The sequence below is a fragment of the Oncorhynchus gorbuscha genome, linkage group LG14 (assembly GCF_021184085.1).
Source record: "Oncorhynchus gorbuscha isolate QuinsamMale2020 ecotype Even-year linkage group LG14, OgorEven_v1.0, whole genome shotgun sequence".
Classification (NCBI taxonomy): domain Eukaryota; kingdom Metazoa; phylum Chordata; class Actinopteri; order Salmoniformes; family Salmonidae; genus Oncorhynchus; species Oncorhynchus gorbuscha.
In genome coordinates this window covers 79,894,660-79,921,432 of record NC_060186.1, presented here as the reverse complement: position 1 = coordinate 79,921,432, position 26,773 = coordinate 79,894,660, and the positions used below count along the sequence as shown (strand labels likewise).

Here is a 26,773-nt window from a genome sequence, read left to right as displayed (position 1 = left end):
TACAGTATAGTAATACAGTAATACAGTATAGTAATACAGTAATACAGTATAGTAATAAAGTAATAAAGTATAGTAATAAAGTATAGTAATACAGTATAGTAATACAGTATAGTAATACAGTATAGTAATACAGTAATACAGTATAGTAATACAGTATAGTAATACAGTAATACAGTATAGTAATACAGTAATACAGTATAGTAATACAGTAATACAGTATAGTAATACAGTAATACAGTATAGTAATACAGTAATACAGTATAGTAATACAGTATAGTAATACAGTAATAAACTATACAGTATAGTAATACAGTAATAAAGTATACAGTATAGTAATACAGTAATACAGTATAGTAATACAGTATAGTAATACAGTATAGTATTACAGTAATAAAGTATAGTAAAAGTGTAGTAATACAGTATAGTAATACAGTATAGTAATACAGCATAGTAATACAGTATAGTAATACAGTAATAAGTATAGTAATACAGTATAGTAATACAGTATAGTAATACAGTAATAAAGTATAGTAATACAGTATAGTATTACAGTATAGTAATACAGTAATAAAGTATAGTAATACAGTATAGTAATAGTGTCGTATTACAGTATAGTAATACAGTATAGTAATACAGTAATAAAGTATAGTAATAAAGTATAGTAATATAGTAATACAGTATAGTAATACAGTAATAAAGTATAGTAATAGTGTCGTAATACAGTATAGTATTACAGTATAGTAATACAGTATAGTATTACAGTATAGTAATACAGTATAGTAATACAGTAATAAAGTATAGTAATAGTGTCGTAATACCGTATAGTAATACAGTAATAAAGTATAGTAATAGTGTCGTAATACAGTATAGTATTACAGTATAGTAATAGTGTAGTAATAAAGTATAGTAATAGTGTAGTAATAAAGTATAGTAATAGTGTCGTAATACAGTATAGTATTACAGTATAGTAATCAAAGGGCTTTAATTCCTGAGTTGGGAGAATGTGTTTTCATGAGGGTTTAATATGTACTTCATGTTTTGTTCAGAAAATGCATTTATTCTAGTAATAATTTGTTCAAATATTCTATTAATATTCTAATATTATTAATATTCTACAGCCCAAGAATGCCCCAACTACAAATAATTAGCAAATTGACCGCAAGAAGCCCAAACGTGTGTAATATTTGACTAAAACATTATACTTCCAAACCTGGCTTACATGTGTATATGATCACGTCTTTATATTATGCCTGGGAGTACTTGGAGATGATTTACTGGTGTTTTCACAGTCTTTTACATCCCCCCAAAATAATTAAAATGAAAGTTGGGGAATCTTTCATTTAGGCTACAGGGTCCAGTACAGAGTATCAGCAAAATAAATTATTATAGTGGATGGAACTGCGCAGGTAGCCTACTTTTTGAAGTCAGGTCAGGTCAAATGGTGGTCAGGACAGGGCAGGCGCCACCCCCCGAGTGATACATTGAACCTGTCAGATGCTGGCCGACGACTCAAACTGTTTTACTTCCAATATACTCTATTCGCGCCATACTGCCCTCGTGGAAGTCATTTGTGGTCAAAATGAGGGGTTAAAATGAGGGGTTAAAATGAGGGGTTAAAATGAGGGGTTAAAATGAGGGGTTAAAATGAGGGGTTAAAATGAGGGGTGTTGTACAAAAACAAACGTCCTCAACGATAACCACTCCAGAGTATCAAAGCCAATGACAACATTTTTCAAAACGCGTCTTTATCCACCTGTGTTTTCTGGCCCAACCCGTCAGTTTCTGGGACCAATCAGAACAGTTAGAATGTGTTTTGCGTTCTAGAAATCATCAGAGAGGTACTCATATCCTCATTGGGGAGAAGAAACTAACGTAACGTTTGGCTGGCGTTGCGTTTGGCTGGAGCAAGGAGTTTTGGGTAGCCAGGTATTTATAGAGGATGACTCTATTTGACAGGCTTCATTGACAGGCTTCAACCTGGCCAATCTATAGGAGAGGAAAGTGATCAGCATGAAAACCTGGCAGATCTATAGCAGAGAAAGTGATCGGCCTGAAAATCTGTAATATTACAGAGAAGTGATCAACCTCGTGCCATGTGACACACATCTCCTTCACATGACCCCCTGCTCTGCTTGCAGAATGCCAGCCGGTTGGTCGAGACACCCAAGCTCCTCTGAGGGTCAGTTTGCCAGACAGCTGCCCTAACCGTCCGTGCGTTCCACCAAAAGGAGCGACAACTGCAGGCAGGGCCTAGTAACAGCAGCAACGCCCAGGCCCAGATAGTCAACCAGGGGGGTTGGGGGATGGTGACGGCATGTGTGTGTGGACCTGGGAGGATCCGTGCCTCTCTGCCTGCCTGTAGACCAGCTGAGGATGTTTGATACCTGAGTCGGAGATAGAGAGAGAACAAAGATGATACAGGATCAGAGAGAGTGAGAACAAAGATGATACAGGATCAGAGAGAGAGAACAAAGATGATACAGCATCAGAGAGAGAACAAAGATGATGCAGGATCAGAGAGAGAACAAAGATGATGCAGGATCAGAGAGAGAGAACAAAGATGATACAGGATCAGAGAGAGAGAACAAGATGATACAGCATCAGAGAGAGAACAAAGATGATACAGGATCAGAGAGAGAGAACAAAGATGATACAGGATCAGAGAGAGAGAACAAAGATGATGCAGGATCAGAGAGAGAGAACAAAGATGATACAGGATCAGAGAGAGAGAACAAGATGATACAGCATCAGAGAGAGAACAAAGATGATGCAGGATCAGAGAGAGTGAGAACAAAGATGATACAGGATCAGAGAGAGAGAACAAAGATGATACAGGATCAGAGAGAGAATAAAGAGGATACAGGATCAGAGAGAGAACAAAGATGATGCAGGATCAGAGAGAGAACAAAGATGATGCAGGATCAGAGAGAGAGAACAAAGATGATGCAGGATCAGAGAGAGAACAAAGATGATGCAGGATCAGAGAGAGAGAACAAAGATGGTACAGGATCAGAGAGAGAGAACAAGATGATACAGCATCAGAGAGAGAACAAAGATGATACAGGATCAGATGCCAACCAGACATGTTTTTAAGCAATGGAGTGTCATTTTCACACGTAGTTCTGCGTATCCGTTGCTCCGTCGCTCCGTTAGCATGGAGTGTGCTGATTAGAGCTGTGTCTGTGGTTATGAAACAGGCTTGTGTTCCGTCTCTCTACATTATGGTTGATGGGGCTACAACGGTTATCTGTCTCTCTGAGGCAGTCAGCCAGTGACGGAGTCAGTCAGCCAGTCAGCCTGTCAGCCAGTCAGTCAGTCAGTCAGCCAGTCAGCCTGTCAGCCAGTCAGTCAGTCAGTCAGCCAGTCAGCCTGTCAGCCAGTGAGTCAGTCAGCCAGTCAGTCAGTGAGTCAGTCAGTCAGCCAGCCACCAGTCAGTCAGCCAGCCAGCCAGCCAGCCAGCCAGTCAGTCAGTCGGTTTCCCAGCATTGTGTTCTCTATTATATATTATGACCAATTATCAGTGATTTACTGTGAAGCCCTTAGTATTAATGGATGAGTAAGCATTTAGCTTCATGGAGTGGTATGATGCGCTGTAGCATTTAGCTTTACAGACTGGTGTGATGCGCTGTAGCATTTAGCTTTATAGACTGGTGTGATGCGCTATAGCATTTAGCTTTACAGACTGGTGTGATGCGCTGTAGCATTTAGCTTCATGGAGTGGTATGATGCGCTGTAGCATTTAGCTTTATAGACTGGTGTGATGCGCTGTAGCATTTAGCTTTATAGAGTGGTGTGATGCGCTGTAGCATTTAGCTTTATAGACTGGTGTGATGCGCTGTAGCATTTAACTTTACAGACTGGTGTGATGCGCTGTAGCATTTAGCTTTATAGACTGGTGTGATGCGCTGTAGCATTTAGCTTTACAGACTGGTGTGATGCGCTGTAGCATTTAGCTTTACAGACTGGTGTGATGCACTGTAGCATTTAGCTTTACAGACTGCTGTGATGCGCTGTAGCATTTAGCTTTATAGACTGGTGTGATGCGCTGTAGCATTTAGCTTTATAGACTGTTGTGATGCGCTGAAGCATTTAGCTTTATAGACTGCTGTGATGCACTGTAGCATTTAGCTTTATAGACTGGTGTGATGCGCTGTAGCATTTAGCTTCATGGAGTGGTGTGATGCGCTGTAGCATTTAGCTTTACAGACTGGTGTAATGCGCTGTAGCATTTAGCTTCATGGAGTGGTGTGATGCGCTGTAGCATTTAGCTTTATAGACTGGTGTGATGCGCTGTAGCATTTAGCTTTATAGACTGGTGTGATGCGCTGTAGCATTTAGCTTTATAGACTGGTGTGATGCGCTGTAGCATTTAGCTTTATAGACTGGTGTGATGCGCTGTAGCATTTAGCTTTATAGACTGTTGTGATGCGCTGAAGCATTTAGCTTTATAGACTGCTGTGATGCACTGTAGCATTTAGCTTTATAGACTGGTGTGATGCGCTGTAGCATTTAGCTTCATGGAGTGGTGTGATGCGCTGTAGCATTTAGCTTTACAGACTGGTGTGATGCGCTGTAGCATTTAGCTTCATGGAGTGGTGTGATGCGCTGTAGCATTTAGCTTTATAGACTGGTGTGATGCGCTGTAGCATTTAGCTTTATAGACTGGTGTGATGCGCTGTAGCATTTAGCTTTATAGACTGGTGTGATGCGCTGTAGCATTTGGCTTTATAGACTGGTGTGATGCGCTGTAGCATTTAGCTTTATAGACTGGTGTGATGCGCTGTAGTATTTGGCTTTATAGACTGGTGTGATGCGCTGTAGCATTTAGCTTCATGGAGTGGTTGGTTGGTCCTCTGTGATGTCAATGTAAGTTGATACATTGCTACGTTTTCATTTACAAAGCCATTTTAAAAAAAAGTCCCACTGTACCAAACATCATTACTAAACTTGAGACATACTAGTTACCACAACCGGTCTCAGGGATGGGTACCTCTAGCCTCTATTGAGTTACGTAAATAAGCTTTTGGTTTCTTGCACGTTATTTGTGGAACAATGTTTTTATTAGATTTTTTATTCTTACATTTGATGTTCTGGTGCCTCTAGGGCAATTCAGAAAGCTGATTGAGTGGTGTGATGCGCTGTGGTATTTAGCTTTATAGAATAAGTGTGATGTGCTGGAACATAAGCATTTAGTTCACCCCCCCCCCCACCACCCTCTCCTCTCACCACCACCATCACCCTCTTCTCCCTCCCCCTCTCTTTCTCCCTTCTCCCTCCCCCTCTCTTTCTCCCTCCCCCTCTCCCCCTCTCCCCCATCTTCTCCCTCCCCACTCTCTCTCTCCCTCCCGCTCTCTTTCTCCCTCCCCCTCTCTTTCTCCCTCCCCCTCTCGTTTTCCCTCCCCCTCTCTTTCTCCCTCCCCCTCTCCCCCTCTCCCCCTCTCCTCCCTCCCCCTCTCTTCCCCCCTCTCTTTCTCCCTCCCCATCTTCTCCCTCCCCCTCTCTTTCTCCCTCCCCCTCTCCCCCTCTCTTTCTCCCTCCCCCTCTCTTCCCCCCTCTCTTTCTCCCTCCCCATCTTCTCCCTCCCCACTCTCTCTCTCCCGCCCTCTCCCTTCCCCTCTCTTCTCCCTCCCCATCTTCTCCCTCCCCACTCTCTCTCTCCCGCCCTCTCCCTTCCCCTCTTCAGAAGAGGTAACAGCTGTGGTGTCACATGGCTGTGGCAGGTGGGACAAAATCTGTGGGCCACCAAACTCCCCTCCCCACCTCTAACTTCCACTTTTATTTGTCTCTCAAGTCAAATAAACGAAAAGGGATTTATTGACACGGGAAACATATGTGTACATTGCCAAAGCAAAGGAAATGGACAATAAACAAAATTGATGTTAACAATCAAGCATGAACAGTAACCATCCACAGGAATAGAGACATTTCAAATGTCATATTATGGCTTTTGACAGTGTTGTAACGATGTGTACAAAAGGGAAAATAAATAAACATAAATATGGGTTGTATTTACAATGGTGTTTGTTCTTCACTGGTTGCCCTTTTCTTGTGCCAACAGGTCACAAGTCTTGCTGCTGTGATGGCACACTGTAGAGTTTTTTGTGGGTCTGTGTAATCTGAGGGAAATATGTCTCTCTAATATGGTCATACATTTGGCAGGAGGTTAGGAGGGGCAGCTGTTTCCACCTAATTTTTTTGGGCAGAGCCAGGGCTGCCTACGTTGCCCCCCCCCCCCCTCTCTCTCTCTCTCTCTCTCTCTCTCTCTCTCTCTCTCTCTCTCTCTCTCTCTCTCTCTCTCTCTCTCTCTCTCTCTCTCTCTCTCTCTGAGAGAGCAAGGTTACGCTCACTAAGTCTGTACATAGTCAAAGCTTTCCTTAATAAGTTTGGGTCAGTCACAGTGGTCAGGTATTCTGCCACTGTGCACTCTTTGTTCAGGGCCAAATAGCATTCCAGTTCTCTCTCTCTCTTCCTTCCCCACCTCTCTCTCTCTCTCTCTTTCTCTCTCACCCCCCCCTCTGTATTTTCCCCTGAATGTCATCCTTCTTTTCAGGGTGTGACATCCCTCCCTGTGGGAATGTGTTGCCAGGTGTTCAGAGCTGTCATGGCCAGTTTTTCACATTGACAGGATTCCAAAGACAAAGATCTGTCATCGACACTGAGTGTACAAAACATTAGGAACACCTGCTCTTTCCATGACATAAACTGATCAATGTGGATTCAGGTGAAAGATAATTCACTTCAATCAGTGTAGATGAAGGGGAGGAGACAGGTTAAATAAGGATTGTTAAGCCTTGAGACAATTGAGACATGGATTGTGTACAGTATGTGTGCTATTCAGAGGGTGATAAAAGATATAAGTGTGTCCAGGTGTGTCTAGAACTGCAGCCCAACTAAATTTTAGGAAAGTGTTCTTAATGTTTTGTACACTCAGTGCCTGTCACTCAATTTTAGGAAAGTGTTCTTAATGTTTTGTACACTCAGTGTCTGTCACTCAATTTGAAGTGTTCTTAATGTTTTGTACACTCAGTGTCTGTCACACAATTTTAAGGAAAGTGTTCTTAATGTTTTGTACACTCAGTGTCTGTCACTCAATTTTAGGAAAGTGTTCTTAATGTTTTGTACACTCAGTGTCTGTCACTCAATTTTAGGAAAGTGTTCTTAATGTTTTGTACACTCAGTGTCTGTCACTCAATTTTAGGAAAGTGTTCTTAATGTTTTGTACACTCATGGTCTGTCACTCAATTTTAGGAAAGTGTTCTTAATGTTTTGTACACTCAGTGTCTGTCACTCAATTTTAGGAAAGTGTTCTTAATGTTTTGTACACTCAGTGTCTGTCACTCAATTTTAGGAAAGTGTTCTTAATGTTTTGTACACTCAGTGTCTGTCACTCAATTTTAGGAAAGTGTTCTTAATGTTTTGTACACTCAGTGTCTGTCACTCAATTTTAGGAAAGTGTTCTTAATGTTTTGTACACTCATGGTCTGTCACTCAATTTTAGGAAAGTGTTCTTAATGTTTTGTACACTCATGGTCTGTCACTCAATTTTAGGAAAGTGTTCTTAATGTTTTGTACACTCAGTGTCTGTCCTGTGTAGCTCAGTTGGTAGAGCATGGCGCTTGTAACGCCAGGGTAGTGGGTTCGATCCCCGGGACCACCCATACGTAGAATGTATGCACACATGACTGTAAGTCGCTTTGGATAAAAGCGTCTGCTAAATGGAATATATTATTATTATTATTATTATTATTATAATTTTAGGAAAGTGTTCTTAATGTTTTGAACACTCAGTGTCTGTCACTCAATTTTAGGAAAGTGTTCTTAATGTTTTGTACACTCAGTGTCTTGTTCTCCATCCTCATTGTTACCATTCCATTGTAACTCCCAGTGTTTGACTGGCCTTTATTATACCAACAGAAATGAGTCATTTTCTTGCAGAAATATTTTTGGGGAAAAAAATCGTTCATATTTGAAGTGCATAGGCATTACAAAAAATGAATTTGTCAAATTGAACACCGGTGTATTTACACAAGACATATGACCATTATTTTATTGAGTAGTTTCATCTTACCGTCCCTCATGGACCAGTTCATACCTAAAACATTCTCCGTTCAGGCTGCAAAGATGCGGATTTCTTTCTTAATTAAAGGGATACTTTGGGATTTTGTTTAACGAAGCCCTTTATCTACTTCCTCAGAGTCAGATTAACTCACGGATACCGTTTTATGTCTCTGCGTTCAGTACGAAGGAAGTCAAAGGTGTCAAAGCTTTAGTGCAATGACTGGAAGTCTATGGTATCTACTAGCATGCCAGCAGTTAACATAGACTTAGTGCCACTGTGCTAATGCTAGTTAGAGTAGCTAGAGTGGATCCTTGGATGTTGCATATTGAGTTCAGCTAATCTCCTGACTGAACATAGGTGCAACATCAGGAAGTAGCATTAGTCACTCTAGCAGTGGTAGAAAATGTTGTTTCTTATAGAAAGTACACATATTTCCCATGTTTCCCCCCCCCCCCCCCCCCCTGCCTTTTCTCCATAAAATCGAGTTAAGGAAGAAATTGACGGCTTTGCAGCCGGGATGGAGAATGTTTTATGTACAGCCGGCTGCATGCAGTCCCTTTAAGATGAAGGTAAAATGAAACGACTCAATATCGCCATCTGACGGCTACTGTATAACGTGTCAAACACGCGGAACATTAAACACGTGGAACCTAAAATTGGGGTTGAGAAATCTGGGGACTCTTTTAAGAGAGGATCAGGTAGGAGAAAGTGCAGAACATTCTTAATGAACGTCAATATGTAATTAAGATTCAAAGCTAGCTTGTAACTTCTCCAAAATGTATGTTATTGTCGATATATAATTAATACTTTGATATGGCGAATAACAACGGTTACTATCGCAAGTTACATTTACCAAAAATGGTGGCGCCCATATAAATAACACTGCAATCATGACATTATCTAGCTACTAATAAACACGCGTTTGTACCTTCAGATCTTTTACTTTCTTGCTAAATGTAGACTGTCAAGGTAACTGGAGTGGCCTGCTGTGTCCAATGCACTTGTTAGTTTTCTAATACGAGCTAAATTAGCTATCTAATTAATGATAGTAACGTTACGTTATTCTGCGCAGTGCAATTTGTTTCCGTATTCTGTAATGTTGTCCAGCTAAATTGAATCTGAATGATAGTTGGTACTGTTGTGCAAACGGGGGACGTGTGTTCTTTGCTTACCACGACAATTTAGTTGTTTACCTTTTTTGGTTCTTTGCCATTTTTTTCCAGGCATGTTAATAACCACAAGTCGCTGTGCGAAGGCACTGCAGCTCACCCTCGCAGTGATCAAGCCTGATGCAGTGGCGCATCCTGTCATCTTGGAGGTCAGTGAGAGCCAATGGCTTTTGTTTAATGGAATCTGTGATTGTAAATACTGGCTACATTATACTGTAGGCTATACACACACACACACACACACACACACACACACACACACACACACACACACACACACACACACACACACACACACACACACACACACACACACACACACACACACACACACACACACACACACACACACACACACACACACACACACACACACATACATTAGGCTATTCAGATAACATTTTTGAAATCATGTGTTTTTGTGGACCAAATTACAATGATCCACATCACATATCAGCCATTTAGCCAGATTAGCTACAGTTTGAAAACACATATTGCACAGACAAAAGGGGGAATAAATATCTTGTGGTTAGTTACCGGTATGATAGTATCTTGTGGTTAGTTACCAGTGTGATAGTATCTTGTGGTTAGTTACCAGTGTGATAGTATCTTGTGGTTAGTTACCAGTGTGATAGTATCTTGTGGTTAGTTACCGGTGTGATAGTATCTTGTGGTTAGTTACCGGTGTGATAGTATCTTGTGGTTAGTTACCGGTGTGATAGTATCTTGTGGTTAGTTACCGGTGTGATAGTATCTTGTGGTTAGTTACCAGTGTGATAGTATCTTGTGGTTAGTTACCGGTGTGATAGTATATTGTGGTTAGTTACCAGTGTGATAGTATCTTGTGGTTAGTTACCAGTGTGATAGTATCTTGTGGTTAGTTACCGGTGTGATAGTATCTTGTGGTTAGTTACCGGTGTGATAGTATCTTGTGGTTAGTTACCAGTGTGATAGTATCTTGTGGTTAGTTACCAGTGTGATAGTATCTTGTGGTTAGTTACCAGTGTGATAGTATCTTGTGGTTAGTTACCAGTGTGATAGTATCTTGTGGTTAGTTACCGGTGTGATAGTATATTGTGGTTAGTTACCAGTGTGATAGTATCTTGTGGTTAGTTACCAGTGTGATAGTATCTTTGCCTATTGTAAACACTTGATAATATTAGGAGTTGATCACATCAGCTTTTCAAAACATTGATTGTGAGAAGTTGATTTATGAAGTCATGTTCAATGGTCCAAAGCAAACACCAATTTCAGCTGCATCTTCAATGAAATGTTATCATCTACACAATTGGAGAGTGGACAGAGCTTATTGGCATGTTCTAATTGTGCACATAGGATTATAAATGAACTGAATGAGAGGCAACAAGCAGTTATTTAGACCTCTCTGTTCTTTTCTGGTTTAATTACCTTGCCCACTGGCTCAAAGAAAGGAGAGGGAAAAATGCAATTATCATCAAAGATTCAATTTAATGCACTGTTCTATTTAAATACTTCAGTTCCTTTAAAGCTGATTGTCTGTCTGTCTCCCTTTATCAGCACAGGAGGGCAGTTTGAGGGGGGCGGGATTTGTAAGATGTAATAAAATCCATCAATATTTGGGTTGTTGACATTTTTTCAGAGTTCCAAAATTTTAAATGGTGTAAATAAGATTTATGACTGAGAACTCAGACAATGGTGATGATATCCACTGGAGTCCCACATTGTAGGTGAAAGTCTAGTATTTAGATGAGAGTAGTACTGTGTACTCTATTTAGTATCTGGATGAGAAGTAACGCCTCTCTCCCTTCCAGGCCCTTCACCAGAGAATCATAGAGAATAGGAAGTAATATGTAGTTCTCTACCTTCCAGGCCCTTCACCAGAGAATCATAGAGAATAGGAAGTAATATGTAGTTCTCTCCCTTCCAGGCCCTTCACCAGAGAATCATAGAGAATAGGAAGTAATATGTAGTTCTCTACCTTCCAGGCCCTTCACCAGAGAATCATAGAGAATAGGAAGTAATATGTAGTTCTCTCCCTTCCAGGCCCTTCACCAGAGAATCATAGAGAATAGGAAGTAATATGTAGTTCTCTACCTTCCAGGCTCTTCACCAGAGAATCCTAGAGAACAGGAAGTAATATACAGTGCCTTGCGAAAGTATTCGGCCCCCTTGAACTTTGCGACCTTTTGCGACATTTCAGGCTTCAAACATAAAGATATAAAACTGTATTTTTTTGTGAAGAATCAACAACAAGTGGGACACAATCATGAAGTGGAACGACATTTATTGGATATTTCAAACTTTTTTAACAAATCAAAAACTGAAAAATTGGGCGTGCAAAATTATTCAGCCCCTTTACTTTCAGTGCAGCAAACTCTCTCCAGAAGTTCAGTGAGGATCTCTGAATGATCCAATGTTGACCTAAATGACTAATTATGATAAATACAATCCACCTGTGTGTAATCAAGTCTTCGTATAAATGCACCTGCACTGTGATAGTCTCAGAGGTCCGTTAAAAGCGCAGAGAGCATTATGAAGAACAAGGAACACACCAGGCAGGTCCGAGATACTGTTGTGAAGAAGTTTAAAGCCGGATTTGGATACAAAAAGATTTCCCAAGCTTTAAACATCCCAAGGAGCACTGTGCAAGCGATAATATTGAAATGGAAGGAGTTTCAGACCACTGCAAATCTACCAAGACCTGGCCGTCCCTCTAAACTTTCAGCTCATACAAGGAGAAGACTGATCAGAGATGTAGCCAAGAGGCCCATGATCACTCTGGATGAACTGCAGAGATCTACAGCTGAGGTGGGAGACTCTGTCCATAGGACAACAATCAGTCGTATATTGCACAAATCTGGCCTTTATGGAAGTGTAGTAAAACGCCAAAGGGATCTACCTCCTGGTCCTCTTCCCCTGTCTTACCCACCAAGGGTAGAGACAGAGATGACCTCGCCTACTGAAATACCGGATTGGGTAAAGCCACCAGAAGACGATTCAAGCCAACCATCTAGTGAACCTGACTGGTGTCAGGAAGAATCACCCTCTGCCTCAAGTGACACCTCTGAATGGGAACAGCTGATAGACTCATTGCTGATAGAGTAAGGGCACTGTCATAACCAGAGGCCCATATATGCACTGTAAGAAAAGTATTTCCTCATTGTTGCTAGAGTAATAGGCTCTGTCATAACCAGAGGCCCATATATGCACTGTAAGAAAAGTGTTTCCTCATTGTTGCTAGAGTAATAGGCTCTGTCATAACCAGAGGCCCATATATGCACACTGTAAGAAAAGTGTTTCCTGTTGTATGATATGTCATCACCCTCTCTGCTCTGAGGGAGGAGCAGCGGATCGGGTGCAGAGAGTCAAAAGGTATATAAAGAGACATTTGCCATTACTTTGGCACTGACTTCTTGAATTCTGAATTCATAGAGACAACCAGTTGAACCAGGTATTGGTGCCTGGCTCATCTCTAGATTCTAACTCTATTGAATTTGGACTAGATTCTTGTGCTGAGACTCCTCGTGTTCCTATCTATTCCAAACCGTTACTACTGGCAGTGTGTGGTTCTTGAGGCTTTGTCCACTATATGACAGTCCCTGCTCTGTGATCGCCTGACCAAGGTCTAATCACCGGCATTACTGGAAATAGTTTGGCATCCCGAGACAGGACTTAAACACTGAACCCAGGGGGGTTTCGTTGGAGGATAGTGAAACATCAGTAGACGATCAGTTGACTAAGAACGACTCTAGTTTCCTCTTTCAATATAATTTGAATCCGATTTAGTTAAAATAACGACTCCAATTCAACCACTCGGCAGTTAGAGGGGAGTCGCTACACTAAACTACATTTCTCAAATTCTGACCGATTGAAACTCTGCTCCTGATCTCGTGGGTCTCCTCGTCATCTCTCAAAGGTAATTAAATAACTATTATAAGCATTTCATATCAAACATCTCCAATCGAAAATCAAATCAAGAGTCGGCTTTCTATTCCGCAACAAAGCCTCCTTCACTCACGCCGCCAAATATTACCCTAGTAAAACTGACTATCCTACCGATCCTCGACCTCGGCGATGTCATCTACAACACTCTACTCAGCAAACTGGATGCAGTTTATCACAGTGCCATCCGTTTTGTCACTAAAGCACCTTATACCACCCACCACTGCGACTTGTATGCTCTAGTCGGCTGGCCCTCGCTACATATTCGTCGCCAGACCCACTGGCTCCAGGTCATCTACAAGTCCATGCTAGGTATCTCACTGATCATCCCTAAAGCCAACACCTCATTTGGCCCCCTTTCGTTCCAGTACTCTGCTGCCGGTGACTGGAACGAATTGCAAAAATCGCTGAAGTTGGAGACTTTTATCTCCCTCACCAACTTCAAACATCAGCTATCTGAGCAGCTAACCGATCGCTGCAGCTGTACATAGTCTATTGGTAAATAGCCCACTCATTTTCACCTACCTCATCCCCATACTGTTTTTATTTATTTACTTTTCTGCTCTTTTGCACACCAATATCTCTACCTGTACATGACCATCTGATCGTTTATCACTCCAGTGTTAATCTGCAAAATTGTAATTATTCGCCTACCTCCTCATGCCTTTTGCACACATTGTATATAGACTCCCCTTTTTTTCTACTGTGTTATTGACTTGTTAATTGTTTACTCCATTTGTAACTCTGTGTTGTCTGTTCACACTGCTATGCTTTATCTTGGCCAGGTCGCAGTTGCAAATGAGAACTTGTTCTCAACTAGCCTACCTGGTTAAATAAAGGTGTTCTCAACTAGCCTACCTGGTTAAATAAAGGTGTTCTCAACTAGCCTACCTGGTTAAATAAAGGTGTTCTCAACTGGCCTACCTGGTTAAATAAAGGTGTTCTCAACTGGCCTACCTGGTTAAATAAAGGTGTTCTCAACTAGCCTACCTGGTTAAATAAAGGTGTTCTCAACTAGCCTACCTGGTTAAATAAAGGTGTTCTCAACTAGCCTACCTGGTTAAATAAAGGTGTTCTCAACTAGCCTACCTGGTTAAATAAAGGTGTTCTCAACTAGCCTACCTGGTTAAATAAAGGTGTTCTCAACTAGCCTACCTGGTTAAATAAAGGTGTTCTCAACTAGCCTACCTGGTTAAATAAAGGTGTTCTCAACTGGCCTACCTGGTTAAATAAAGGTGTTCTCAACTGGCCTACCTGGTTAAATAAAGGTGTTCTCAACTAGCCTACCTGGTTAAATACAGGTGTTCTCAACTAGCCTACCTGGTTAAATAAAGGTGTTCTCAACTAGCCTACCTGGTTAAATAAAGGTGTTCTCAACTAGCCTACCTGGTTAAATAAAGGTGTTCTCAACTAGCCTACCTGGTAAAATAAAGGTGTTCTCAACTGGCCTACCTGGTTAAATAAAGGTGTTCTCAACTAGCCTACCTGGTTAAATAAAGGTGTTCTCAACTAGCCTACCTGGTAAAATAAAGGTGTTCTCAACTGGCCTACCTGGTTAAATAAAGGTGTTCTCAACTAGCCTACCTGGTTAAATAAAGGTGAAAAAATAAAAAATAATAATATAGAGATAAGTGTTATCATTGTACCAGGCATTTTATAGAGCATCAAGGCATTTGCATGTTTTTGATTAACACTGTGTGTGACCGAGTAACAAATTGTGTATTTTGAAGAGTGTTTGATTGTAAAAGACAAAAAACAAGAGTGTTTTCAAAAATAAACGGTAGTCTTGTTTTGTCTCGAGTAAAAGGTTCTCTCAAAGACAGTTAACGGCACGGGAGATAACAACTCTGACACTCCCCGCTACCGGGACACTGGAAACGGGGATCAATGCTCTATGACAGAATGAGTTACCATTAAAAGACAAGGAGGAAGGTGTGTCCAGTAGTGATTCATTTAATTGTCTTATCGATCTATCTAAGTTTTATTTTCCAAGCGATACATAGCCGACGGGCAGAGTAGTGAGACTAAGTTGACTAAAGGTCTTAACACTTTAAACTAGATACATCACAGAGGGGAAATACTCAACCACAGGGAAATCATACAGAGACTGGTAGGACTAGTGCTTAATAATAACTCAAGGACCAATTAGTGGTGAAACAAAGAGTCTAGAGGATAAAGGTGGGGTTCACCCATCCCAACTAGAGCTAGACCGTTGAGTGACAAGGCAAACGACCTCTCTACATGGACAACGCGTCGATATAGAAAGAGAGGCAGGGCTACGCGAGCGGTCCTGGTTATACCGAGATAACCTGAAGTATCTATAGTGCCCTGTCCAATCCAGGGAACGGGACGCTAACCACCTCTAGCACCCCGCTGCCGGCCAAGGGGCGGGCTGAAGGTTTCGTATCGCGACAGAAGAGTGGCAAGAAGAAAGCCATTTCTTAAAGATATCCATAAAAAGTGTCGTTTAAAGTTTGCCACAAACCACCTGGGAGACACACCAAACATGTGGAAGAAGGTGCTCTGGTCAGATGAAACCAAAATTGAACTTTTTGGCAACAATGCAAAACGTTATGTTTGGCGTAAAAGCAACACAGCACATCACCCTGAACACACCATCCCCACTGTCAAACATGGTGGTGGCAGCATCATGGTTTGGGCCTTCTTTTCTTCAGCAGGGACAGGGAAGATGGTTAAAATTGATGGGAAGATGGATGAGGCCAAATACAGGACCATTCTGGAAGAAAACCTGATGGAGTCTGCAAAAGACCTGAGACTGGAACGGAGATTTGTCTTCCAACAAGACAATGATCCAAAACATAAAGTAAAATCTACAATGGAATGGTTCAAAACTAAACATATCCAGGTATTAGAATGGCCAAGTCAAAGTCCAGACCTGAATCCAATCGAGAATCTGTGGAAAGAACTGAAAACTGCTGTTCACAAATGTTCTCCATCCAACCTCACTGAGCTCGAGCTGTTTTGCAAGGAGGAATGGGAAAAAATGTCAGTCTCTTGATGTGTAAGACTGATAGAGACATACCCCAAGCGACTTACAGCTGTAATCGCAGCAAAAGGTGGCGCTACAAAGTATTAACTTAAGGGGGCTGAATAATTTTGCACGCCCAATTTATCCGTTTTTGATTTGTTAAAAAAGTTTGAAATATCCAATAAATGTTGTTCCACTTCATGATTGTGTCCCACTTGTTGTTGATTCTTCACAAAAAAATACAGTTTTATATCTTTATTTTTGAAGCCTGAAATGTGGCAAAAGGTCGCAAAGTTCAAGGGGGCCGAATACTTTCGCAAGGCACTGTATACTTCTCTACCTTCCAGGCCCTTCACCAGAGAATCCTAGAGAATAGGAATTAGTATATACTTCTCTACGTTCCAGGCCCTTCACCAGAGAATCTTAGAGAACATGAAATAATATATACTTCTCTACTTTCCAGGCCCTTCACCAGAGAATCCTAGAGAACAACTTCATCATTGTCAGGTCCAAAGACCTGGTGTGGAGGAGACAGGACTCTGAGAAGTTCTACTCTGAACATGCAGGTAAGGTTCTAGATGGTTCTACCATCAAATTAGAACGTATCTTTATGGGTTCTATTCGGAACATGCAGGTAAGGTTCTAGATGGTTCTACTGTCAAATAAGAACATATCTTTATGGGTTCTATTTGGAACATGCAGGTAAGGTTCTAGATGGTTCTACTGTCAAATAAGAACATATCTTTATGGGTTCAATTCGGAACATGCAGGTAAGGTTCTAGATGGTTCTACCGTCAAATTAGAACGTATCTTTATGGGTTCTATTCGGAACATGCAGGTAAGGTTCTAGATGGTTCTACCGTCAAATTAGAACGTATCTTTATGGGTGCTATTCGGAACATGCAGGTACATTTTATAAGCTAGATATGGTTCTACCATAGAAAACACATTAGTTTTATATGTATTGTAATGAAACAGGCAGGGAGAGTGAGCTCGTCTGTGGTGATATTCCTGACACCAGTGTAATGAAACAGGCAGGGAGAGTGAGCTCGTCTGTGGTGATATTCCTGACACCAGTGTAATGAAACAGGCAGGGAGAGTGAGCTCGTCTGTGGTGATATTCCTGACACCAGTGTAGTGAAACAGGCAGGGAGAGTGAGCTCGTCTGTGGTGATATTCCTGACACCAGTGTAATGAAACAGGCAGGGAGAGTGAGCTCGTCTGTGGTGATATTCCTGACACCAGTGTAGTGAAACAGGCAGGGAGAGTGAGCTCGTCTGTGGCAGGGAGTCCCTCAACCTTCTGGCCCGTAGCTCTGCGCTCCACCGACTGTGCCACATAAAGCTTGTGTGGCAGAGTCAATATCCGGAGTTATGAACACATGGTCGCCACAGTATTCTCTATGGGTTTTTTTCCGAGCACGCAGCTGAAGGTTAAGTCAACCGTCAAAGGCTTAAGCCAAACAGAAGGAATGCTATGGACACCGTCTGGTAATAGAATGTGCTGTCCAGTTGTAGCCGCTACAATCACAACAAACTAAAAAAGGCCGACAGACCCATGTTTATTATGTGGAGTCTGCTAGAAATTAATTATCCATTTTCCTGCTTGAACAACTTTTAACTGTGACAAGCTTTTTGAGGCACAGCTTCAACTACAGCTTTAACAGCACAATTCGTTTTTATTTCCCCTTTATTTAACCAGGTTTCACCTTTATTTAACCAGGTTTCACCTTTATTTAACCAGGTTTCACCTTTATTTAACCAGGTTTCACCTTTATTTAACCAGGTTTCACCTTTATTTAACCAGGTTTCACCTTTATTTAACCAGGTTTCACCTTTATTTAACCAGGTTTCACCTTTATTTAACCAGGTTTCACCTTTATTTTACCAGGTAGGCTAGTTGAGAACAAGTTCTCATTTACAACTGCGACCTCTGGCCAAGATAAAGCAAAGCAGTGCGACACAAACAACAGTTACACAAAGTTGGAAGCACAGAATCATCTAGAATGTTATTGTATGCTGTAGCGTGGTTCGTTCTGCGTTGTGTACTTTTAATTAGGACGCTGCCACAACTGGAGGTCTGCTGGTTGAATTATTTTTTATTTTCCCTGCACACGAAGAAACAACACACATTATGTTAACCCTTGGCGCAGTCCTAGCTCTCAGGTACCTGCGCAAGCACATGGACACTCACTCAAACACTGTCCCAAGTACTCACAAGTTACAATAGATACCCTAGTTAGCGAGCTTGGTGAAACTTGTTAACATAAAAAATGTTCTTGCCCACATTGTAACAAAGTTATGGTAACATAACAGCACATTGTGTAACATTACCACGGTTTTATATTGAACCATTTGGGAGCCAAGGACAACATACCTCGCTATGCCGAAGGTCAGGCAAAAGAGAACAACTGATAACCCACGATGGGCCAAACCAAAATATACAAAACTTTTACAATCACATGTATGTACAATATTGGCTAGCTTAGTTAGCGGTGGTGCTGATGTAACGGATGTGAAACGGCTAGCTTAGTTAGCGGTGGTGCTGATGTAACGGATGTGAAACGGCTAGCTTAGTTAGCGGTGGTGCTGATGTAACGGATGTGAAACGGCTAGCTTAGTTAGCGGTGGTGCTGATGTAACGGATGTGAAACGGCTAGCTTAGTTAGCGGTGGTGCTGATGTAACGGATGTGAAACGGCTAGCTTAGTTAGCGGTGGTGCTGATGTAACGGATGTGAAACGGCTAGCTTAGTTAGCGGTGGTGCTGATGTAACGGATGTGAAACGGCTAGCTTAGTTAGCGGTGGTGCTGATGTAACGGATGTGAAACGGCTAGCTTAGTTAGCGGTGGTGCTGATGTAACGGATGTGAAACGGCTAGCTTAGTTAGCGGTGTTCGCGCTAAATAGCGTTTCAATCGGTTACGTCACTCGCTCTGAGACCTTGAAGTAGTAGTTCCCCTTTGCTCTGCAAGGGCCGCGGATTTTGTGGAGCGATGGGTAACGATGCTTCGAGGGTGACTGTTGTCGATGTGTGCAGAGGGTCCCTGGTTCGCGCCCGGGTATGGGCGAGGGTCGGTCTAAAGTTATACTGTTACACATGTATGCACAATATTGATATGAAAAAGTAGTTGTACACCAAAGAATAACATTAGCTATGTAGCTGTTATTAAATATATAAAAAACACACTGAATTATTATAATTATTATCAAATTATTAACATCCCCTCTTGACCTGGTCTATTTTAATTGGTCCTTGTGTGCATAATAGTCCTTCTGTAGCTCAGTTGGTAGAGCATGGCGCTTGTAACGCCAGGGTAGTGGGTTCGATTCCCGGGACCACCCATACGTAGAATGTATGCACACATGACTGTAAGTCGCTTTGGATAAAAGCGTCTGCTAAATGGCATATATTATTATTATTATATATTATCTAGGAGAACAACATCACACTGCTACATATGCTGTAGCGTTAAGATTTCCCTTCACTGAGATACAGCCCAGGACCATTATTCCTCTTCCACCAAACTTTACAGTTGGCACTATGCATTCGAGCAGGTAGTGTTTTCCTGGCATCCTGAGCGGCGCAGTGGTCTAAGGCACTGCATCTCAGTGCTAGAGGAGTCACCACAGACCCTGGTTCGGTCCCGGGCTGTATCACAACCGGGCCGCGATCGGGAGTCCCATAGGGTGGCGCACAATTGGCCCAGCATCATCCGGGTTAAGGGAGGGTTTGGCCGGTGTCGGCCGTCATTGTAAAATAAGAATTGGTTCTTAACTGACTTGCCTAAAGGTTAAAAAAAGGTAAAATAAAAACATTTTAAATCTGCCAAACCCACATTCGTCCGTCGGATTGCCAAATGAAGAAACATGATTCATCACTCCAGAGAATGCGTTTCCACTGCTCCTGAGTCCAATGGCGGCGAGCTTTACACCACTCCAACCAACACTTTGCATTGCGGATGGTGAACTTAGGCATGTGTGTGGCTGCTTGGCCATGGAAATCCATTTCATGAAGCTCCCGACGAACAGTTCTTGTGCTGACGTTGCTTCCAGAGGCAGTTTGGAACTCGGTAGTGAGTGTTGCAACCGTGGACAGACGATTTTTACGAGCTACTCGCTTCAGCACTAGGCGGTCCCGCTCTGTGAGCTTGTGTGGCCTACCACTTCGCGGCTGAGCCGTTGTTGCTCCTAGACGTTTCCACTTCACAATAGCAGCACTTACTGTTGACCGGGGCAGCTCTAGCAGGGCAGAAATTTGACAAACTGACTTGTTGGAAACGTGGCATCCTATGACGGTGCCACGTTGATAGTCACTGAGTTCTTCAGTAAGGCCATTCTATGGCCAATGTTTGTCTATGGAGATTGCATGGCGGTGTGCTTGATTTTATACAACTGTCAGCAGTGGGTGTGGCAAAGAGACCAGTCAAAACTCAGAATGATTCATCCAGCTCTCTTTGGTCTAAATAAGGTTTATTTTTTATTTTAAATACATTTTGCTAACATTTCTAACATTTCTAAAAACCTGTTTTTCTTTATGGGGTATTGTGTGTAGATGGATTGAGATTTTGTTAAGATAAAACAAAAATAATCCATGTTCTAATAAGGCTGTAACTTAACATAATGTGGAAAAAGTCAAGGGGTCTGAATACTTTCTGAATGCCCTGTGTATGTATATATATATTGATTATCTTGATCAGATGTTTACTGCAATAATAATCCATTTAGCAGACTCTTTTACATTTTTTATCCAAAGGGAGTTAAGTCATTTTTTAAAAATTGACCTTTATTTAAGTCAGTTAAGAACAAATTCTTATTTATGATTATTTCAATGACGGTCTAGGAACAGTGGGTTAAATGCCTTGTTCAGGGGCAGAACGACAGATTTTTTTTACCTTGTCAGCTCGTGTACATTGGATCTCGCAACCTTCTGGTTACTAGTCCAACGCTCTAACCACTAGGTTACCTGCTGGTTACTAGTCCCAACGCTCTAACCACTGGGTTACCTTCTGGTTACTAGTCCAACGCTCTAACCACTAGGTTACCTGCTGCCCCAAATGCAAGCATACATGTTTCCATGGGGACAAGCGCCAGGCTCTAACAACCACCACATAGAACCACCTCATACTGCCTCTTATCATCACATAGAACCACTTCATAGAACTTCCTCATTCACCACATAGAACCACCTCATACTGCCTCTTATCACCACATAAAACCACTTCATAGAACTTCCCCATTCATCACATAGAACCGCCTCATATTGCCAAATAGAACCTCCTCGTATCACCACATAGAACGTCCTCATATCACTACATAGAACCTCCTCATATCACCACATAGAACCGCCACGTATCACCACATAGAACCGCCACGTATCACCACATAGAACCTCCTCATAGAACCGCCTCATATCACCACGTAGAACCACCGTATATCGTTGATGCGTCTTTGTGTGTTTTGTCTCATCTCTCAGGACGGTTCTTCTACCAAAGACTGGTTGAGTTCATGTCCAGGTAAGCTTCAAGTCATTTCTCCTCACACTTTAATGTAGCGAACATAACTTTAACGTGTGTGTCAAATGGCACCCTATTTGGACTAAAGTAGTGTACTATGAAGGGGGTAGGCTGTCGTTTGGGACACACGCCTCTGACTCATATTCATTGTTTAACTTCCCTTTTAACAAATTGTATTGGTCACACATTTACCTTTATCTCCCGCTGTGATGCGGATCAAGCGCCATTAAATGTGAAGACAAAAGCATCTTGACAACTAGACACAGTATGTCACTTCGACTCGATGGCGTATCTTCTTCCACTTCTGCTATTTTGTCCAATTATTGGACAAAAGACTTGATCTGATTGGTCAACGGATCAATTAGTGGAAAGAGAACCAGAATTGGTCTGCCTGTGTAAACGAGGCCGTTGTCACATTCATACTGCTGAGATGCAATCACATGGAAACTCAAGTACTGGGACCGGATTCACAAAACTTTAAGGATACTTGGGTCGGCAGGTAGCCTAGTGGTTAGAGCGTTGGGCCAGTAACCGAAAGGTTGCCTGATCGAATCCCTGAGCTGACAAGGTACAAATCTGTCGGATTGTTCACTATTCTTAGGCCGTCATTGTAAATAAGAATTTGTTCTTAACTGACTTGCCTCGTTAAATAAAGGTTCAATAAAATTAAGAAGAAATATCTTCTTAACTGCCATTTTTTCCCCTTAACTATAGACTTAAGAAGAAATTTAAGCAAAGTTGCTATTCCTCAATAAAGTTACTGGAAATGTTCTTTAGGTTTTTCTTAAGTTTCTTCCTAAGAAAAAAGTTAAGAAGAAATGGGATTCTTGAAAATAATGCTTTAGGATTTCTTCCTGGAAATGTACTTAACTTTAGGACAGCTAAACCCTTATCTTGTGCAGACTGGGCCCAGGAGGTGAGCAGTTTAAAATTGCCTAACTATATTGATTAGAAAAGTTAGCCATACGAACCACTTCTATCCATCCAGTCTTTGAGGCAGCTCTGTGGGGGGTGTCTGTTGTCGTCAGCTCATTCATAAAGGGGCTTGGGCGCCGAGGAGGACGCTGGGCGCCGGGGAGAACATAGCTCATTTATAGACCCCCCCCCCTTCCCCCATGCAGGGCACCCCTCTGGCTTCTAATGGTGTTCTCCCGTGCCTTTGGCTCCAAATGGCACCCTATTCCCTATGCAGTGTGCTACTTTTGACCTGAGTCAGGTTTAAGCCCCACTACATGGGGAATCGTGTTCCATTTGGCCATGTTATTTTCTTTTCTTTCTCGTTCTGAACTCCTGAAAGAATACATAGATGAGTGTTGGTGTAACATCACAGCTTGAAGTAGAGCCTTGTTTTGTTCTAACGGTCAAGGTTGTTTTATGTTTGTTTTTGTTTTTTTAGGTTCGACAGTCTTTTCCTTTTGTGGGGTGGGTTGTCTTTTACCACCCGTTGTGCTACTGTGTATCGATGGGAGGGGTGGGTTGTCTTTTACCACCCGTTGTGCTACTGTGTATCGATGGGAGGGGTGGGTTGTCTTTTACCACCCGTTGTGCTACTGTGTATCGATGGGAGGGGTGGGTTGTCTTTTACCACCCGTTGTGCTACTGTGTATCGATGGGAGGGGTGGGTTGTCTTTTACCACCCGTTGTGCTACTGTGTATCGATGGGAGGGGTGGGTTGTCTTTTACCACCCGTTGTGCTACTGTGTATCGATGGGAGGGGTGGGTTGTCTTTTACCACCCGTTGTGCTACTGTGTATCGATGGGAGGGGGGGGGGGGGTCTTTGAGTAGGATGTCTCTGAGTGGATCTGGTCTTTTACCATGTTTTCATCATACGGACATTTTAAGCAATCATTGCATTTTGACCTGTAGTCCCAATTATATTTACAAAGCAAATATAATTTGCGGCCTTCACTGGCTGGATATCTTAAAGATGATACTCTTGTGCTGATGTATCCTACCTCACACAGATTAGGTGGAACTCTTTGTCAAAAGGCTCCCTAGTCTGAACCCCCCCCCCATTGCTCTGTTGTGATTCAGTGGTCCGATGCGGGCCTACGTCCTGGCTAGAGAGGACGCCATAACCCACTGGAGAGAACTGATGGGTCCTACCAAGGTGTTCAGGGCCCGCTATACCTCTCCCTCAACCATCAGAGCCCAGTACGGACTCACTGACACCAGGAATACCACACACGGCTCTGGTAAGTGCCCCCAGAGGTCTTGTGGGTCTGGTAAGGCCCCCAGGGCTCTTGTGGGTCTGGTAAGGCCCCCAGAGGTCTTGTGGGTCTGGTAAGGCCCCCAGAGGTCTTGTGGGTCTGGTAAGGCCCCCAGAGGTCTTGTGGGTCTGGTAATGCCCCCAGGGGTCTTGTGGGTCTGGTAAGGCCCCCAGAGGTCTTGTGGGTCTGGTAAGGCCCCCAGGGCTCTTGTGGGTCTGGTAAGGCCCCCAGGACTCTTGTGGGTCTGGTAAGGCCCCCAAGGCTCTTGTGGGTCTGAAATGGCTGCTTTTTTAATAATGCAGTAGTTTTGACCAGGGCTCAGGGTTTGGTGCTTTTTAAAATATTTATTGACTATCTATTTATTGATCTAGTTGAGACCCATTGAGATAGAATAAAAATCTCAAGCCTCGCTGATCCACTTTTCAAGTAGCAGATCAATGGCGTGAGGGTTTTTCCTCTGTCCTGGTATTATCTACACACATATGGCTTCATCCTCTCTACACTGACCGCCGTTTCTCTAATAGAAGATTGTAGGATGTAGCTGTTGTTACTGAGTGTGTGTCCTGCCTGTGTGTCCTGCCACGCTTAACAAAGAGAAACATTGATGATGTTCAGGGGAACAGCTCAGATCTGTAGAACAAGGGTCTCTGGCAGGCACACACACACTTTCTTACGTACATTTTCAGGAATTAACTATTTTAACAAATACAGGACATGAAAAAAAGTCCAGACTTCAAAAATCATGTTTTCTTACCTTGTTAGGACATTCTGGTCCTGATAATGTAGACACACACACACACACACACACACACACACACACACACACACACACACACACACACACACACACACACACACACACACACACACACACACACACACACACACACACACACACACACACACACACACACACACACACACACACACACTGTTTCTGTATGAGGGACCACACACACAACACCCACAACAGTTATTTATAGCTGTCAATCAAATGATCTAGGTATTAATTGTGTGTGATAGCTATCAATATAGGTTTTGTATTAGACAACCAGAATCATTTGAGTAATCTCCTCTACTGATTTGCAGTCTACAATACTTTGGGGGCATCACAGCCCATATACAACTTTATCTTCATATTTTGTCTGGTGCTGGTGGTTGAGACTCCTGACCATAAACTGTAATGCCATAACTTTAATAACATCAATGTCATTTAAAGATTTAGTTGATTCTACTAATATTCATTTCCATTAACCCTTTAATAAACTCTTGATGTTGTGTAATAACATAACATGCTAAAGTAAATTTCCCAAGCTTGGGCTAATTAAAAGTCTTCTCATAAAGGAATTTTAAAAATTTTCTCATAAAGGAATTCTAAAATTCTTCTCATAAAGGAATTTTAAGTCTTCTCATAAAGGAATTCTAAAATTCTTCTCATAAAGGAATTTTAAAATTCTTATCATAAAGGAATTCTAAAATTCTTCTCATAAAGGAATTTTAAAATTCTTCTCATAAAGGAATTTTAAAAGTCTTCCCGTTTCCAGATTCGTTGGAGTCGGCGCGGAGGGAGATCAGTTTCTTCTTCCCAGACTTCAGTCAGGAGACGTGGATGGAGAGAGAGGAGCTGAGGTTCAGGAAGAGACGCATGGAGGACAACCAGAGGAAACAGATACACACGTTACCAGTTCACAGCTAACTGCTGATCTCAGTACACATTTAAACAAATACTTGACTGGACCAGGGGCCTGCGTTCATAAAATATCTCAGTAAGAGTGTACAGTATATAACAGCACCAGTCAAAAGTTTGGACACACCTACTCACTCAAGGGTTTTTATTTTTACTATTTTCTACATTGTAGAATAATAGTGAAGACATCAAAACTATGAAATAACACATATAGAATCATGTAGCATCCAAATAAAAGTGTTAAACAAATCAAAATACATTTTATATTTGGGAATTTTCAAAGTAACCACCCTTTTGCCTTGATGACAGCTTTGTACACTCTTGGCATTCTCTCAACCAGCCTCACCTGGAATGCTTTCCCATCAATCTTGAAGGAGTTCCCACATATGCTGAGCACTTGTTGGCTGCTTTTCCTCCACTCAATTCAACCATGATGGCCTGATTCACGCAGTCTCCTCAGAACAGTTGATGTTTAGGGAAGCATTTATTTGGGCTGCAAATTCTGAGGCCGGTAACTCTAATGAACTTATCCTTTTCAGCAGAGGTAACTCATGGTCTTCCTTTCCTGTGGTGGTCCTCATGAGAGCCAGTTTCATTATAGCGCTTGATGGTTTTTGCGACTGCACTTGAAGAAACTTTTAAAGTTCTTGAAATTTTCCAGATTGACTGACCTTCATGTCTTAAAGTAATAATGGACTGTCGTTTCTCTTTGCTTTATCGAGCTGTTCTTGCCATAATTTGGACTTGGTCTTTTACCAAATAGGGCCATCTTCTATATACCACATCTACCTTGTCACAACACAACTGATTGGCTCAAACTCATTAAGAAGGAAAGAAATTCCACAGATGAACTTTTAACAAAGCACACATGTTAATTGAAATGCATTCCAGGTGACTACCTCATGAAGCTGGTTGAGAGTATGTCAAGGGAGTGCAAAGCTGTCATCAAGGCAAAGGGTGGCTACTTTGAAGAATCTCAAATATAAAATATATTTTGGTTACTACATGATTCCATATGTGTTATTCATAGTTTTGTCGTCTTCACTATTATTCTACAATGTAGAAAATAGTAAATATAAAGATGTACTTCAACATTATGCACCAATATTCCAATCACAATTGTCTGCAGAGTATACTATGGAAAATAATACAACGTCTATTAAAAAAAGGAAATGAAACCACAAAGCACTCGCACGTCATCTGTGTTATTGTCAGCACAAATGT

General features: G+C 41.9%; 1 protein-coding gene across 4 annotated transcripts; it reads left to right on the top strand.

Moving 5' to 3' along the window:
- Positions 1-8,721: 8,721 nt before the first annotated feature.
- On the top strand, positions 8,722-25,760 carry nme6 (NME/NM23 nucleoside diphosphate kinase 6). Of its 4 annotated transcripts, none has more exons than XM_046299090.1 (6): positions 8,722-8,757; positions 9,283-9,377; positions 16,602-16,704; positions 21,612-21,651; positions 23,687-23,847; positions 25,407-25,760. In XM_046299090.1, exons 2-6 carry the CDS (start codon positions 9,285-9,287, stop codon positions 25,556-25,558), a joined length of 549 nt encoding a protein of 182 aa, XP_046155046.1. In that variant the 5' UTR covers positions 8,722-8,757; positions 9,283-9,284; the 3' UTR covers positions 25,559-25,760. The 4 variants fall into 4 exon arrangements, with proteins under 4 accessions (XP_046155046.1, XP_046155045.1, XP_046155048.1 ...); XM_046299089.1 differs by having other exon boundaries at positions 8,752-8,837; XM_046299092.1 differs by lacking the exon at positions 8,722-8,757 and adding an exon at positions 8,769-8,797.
- The last annotated feature ends 1,013 nt before the right edge of the window (positions 25,761-26,773 follow it).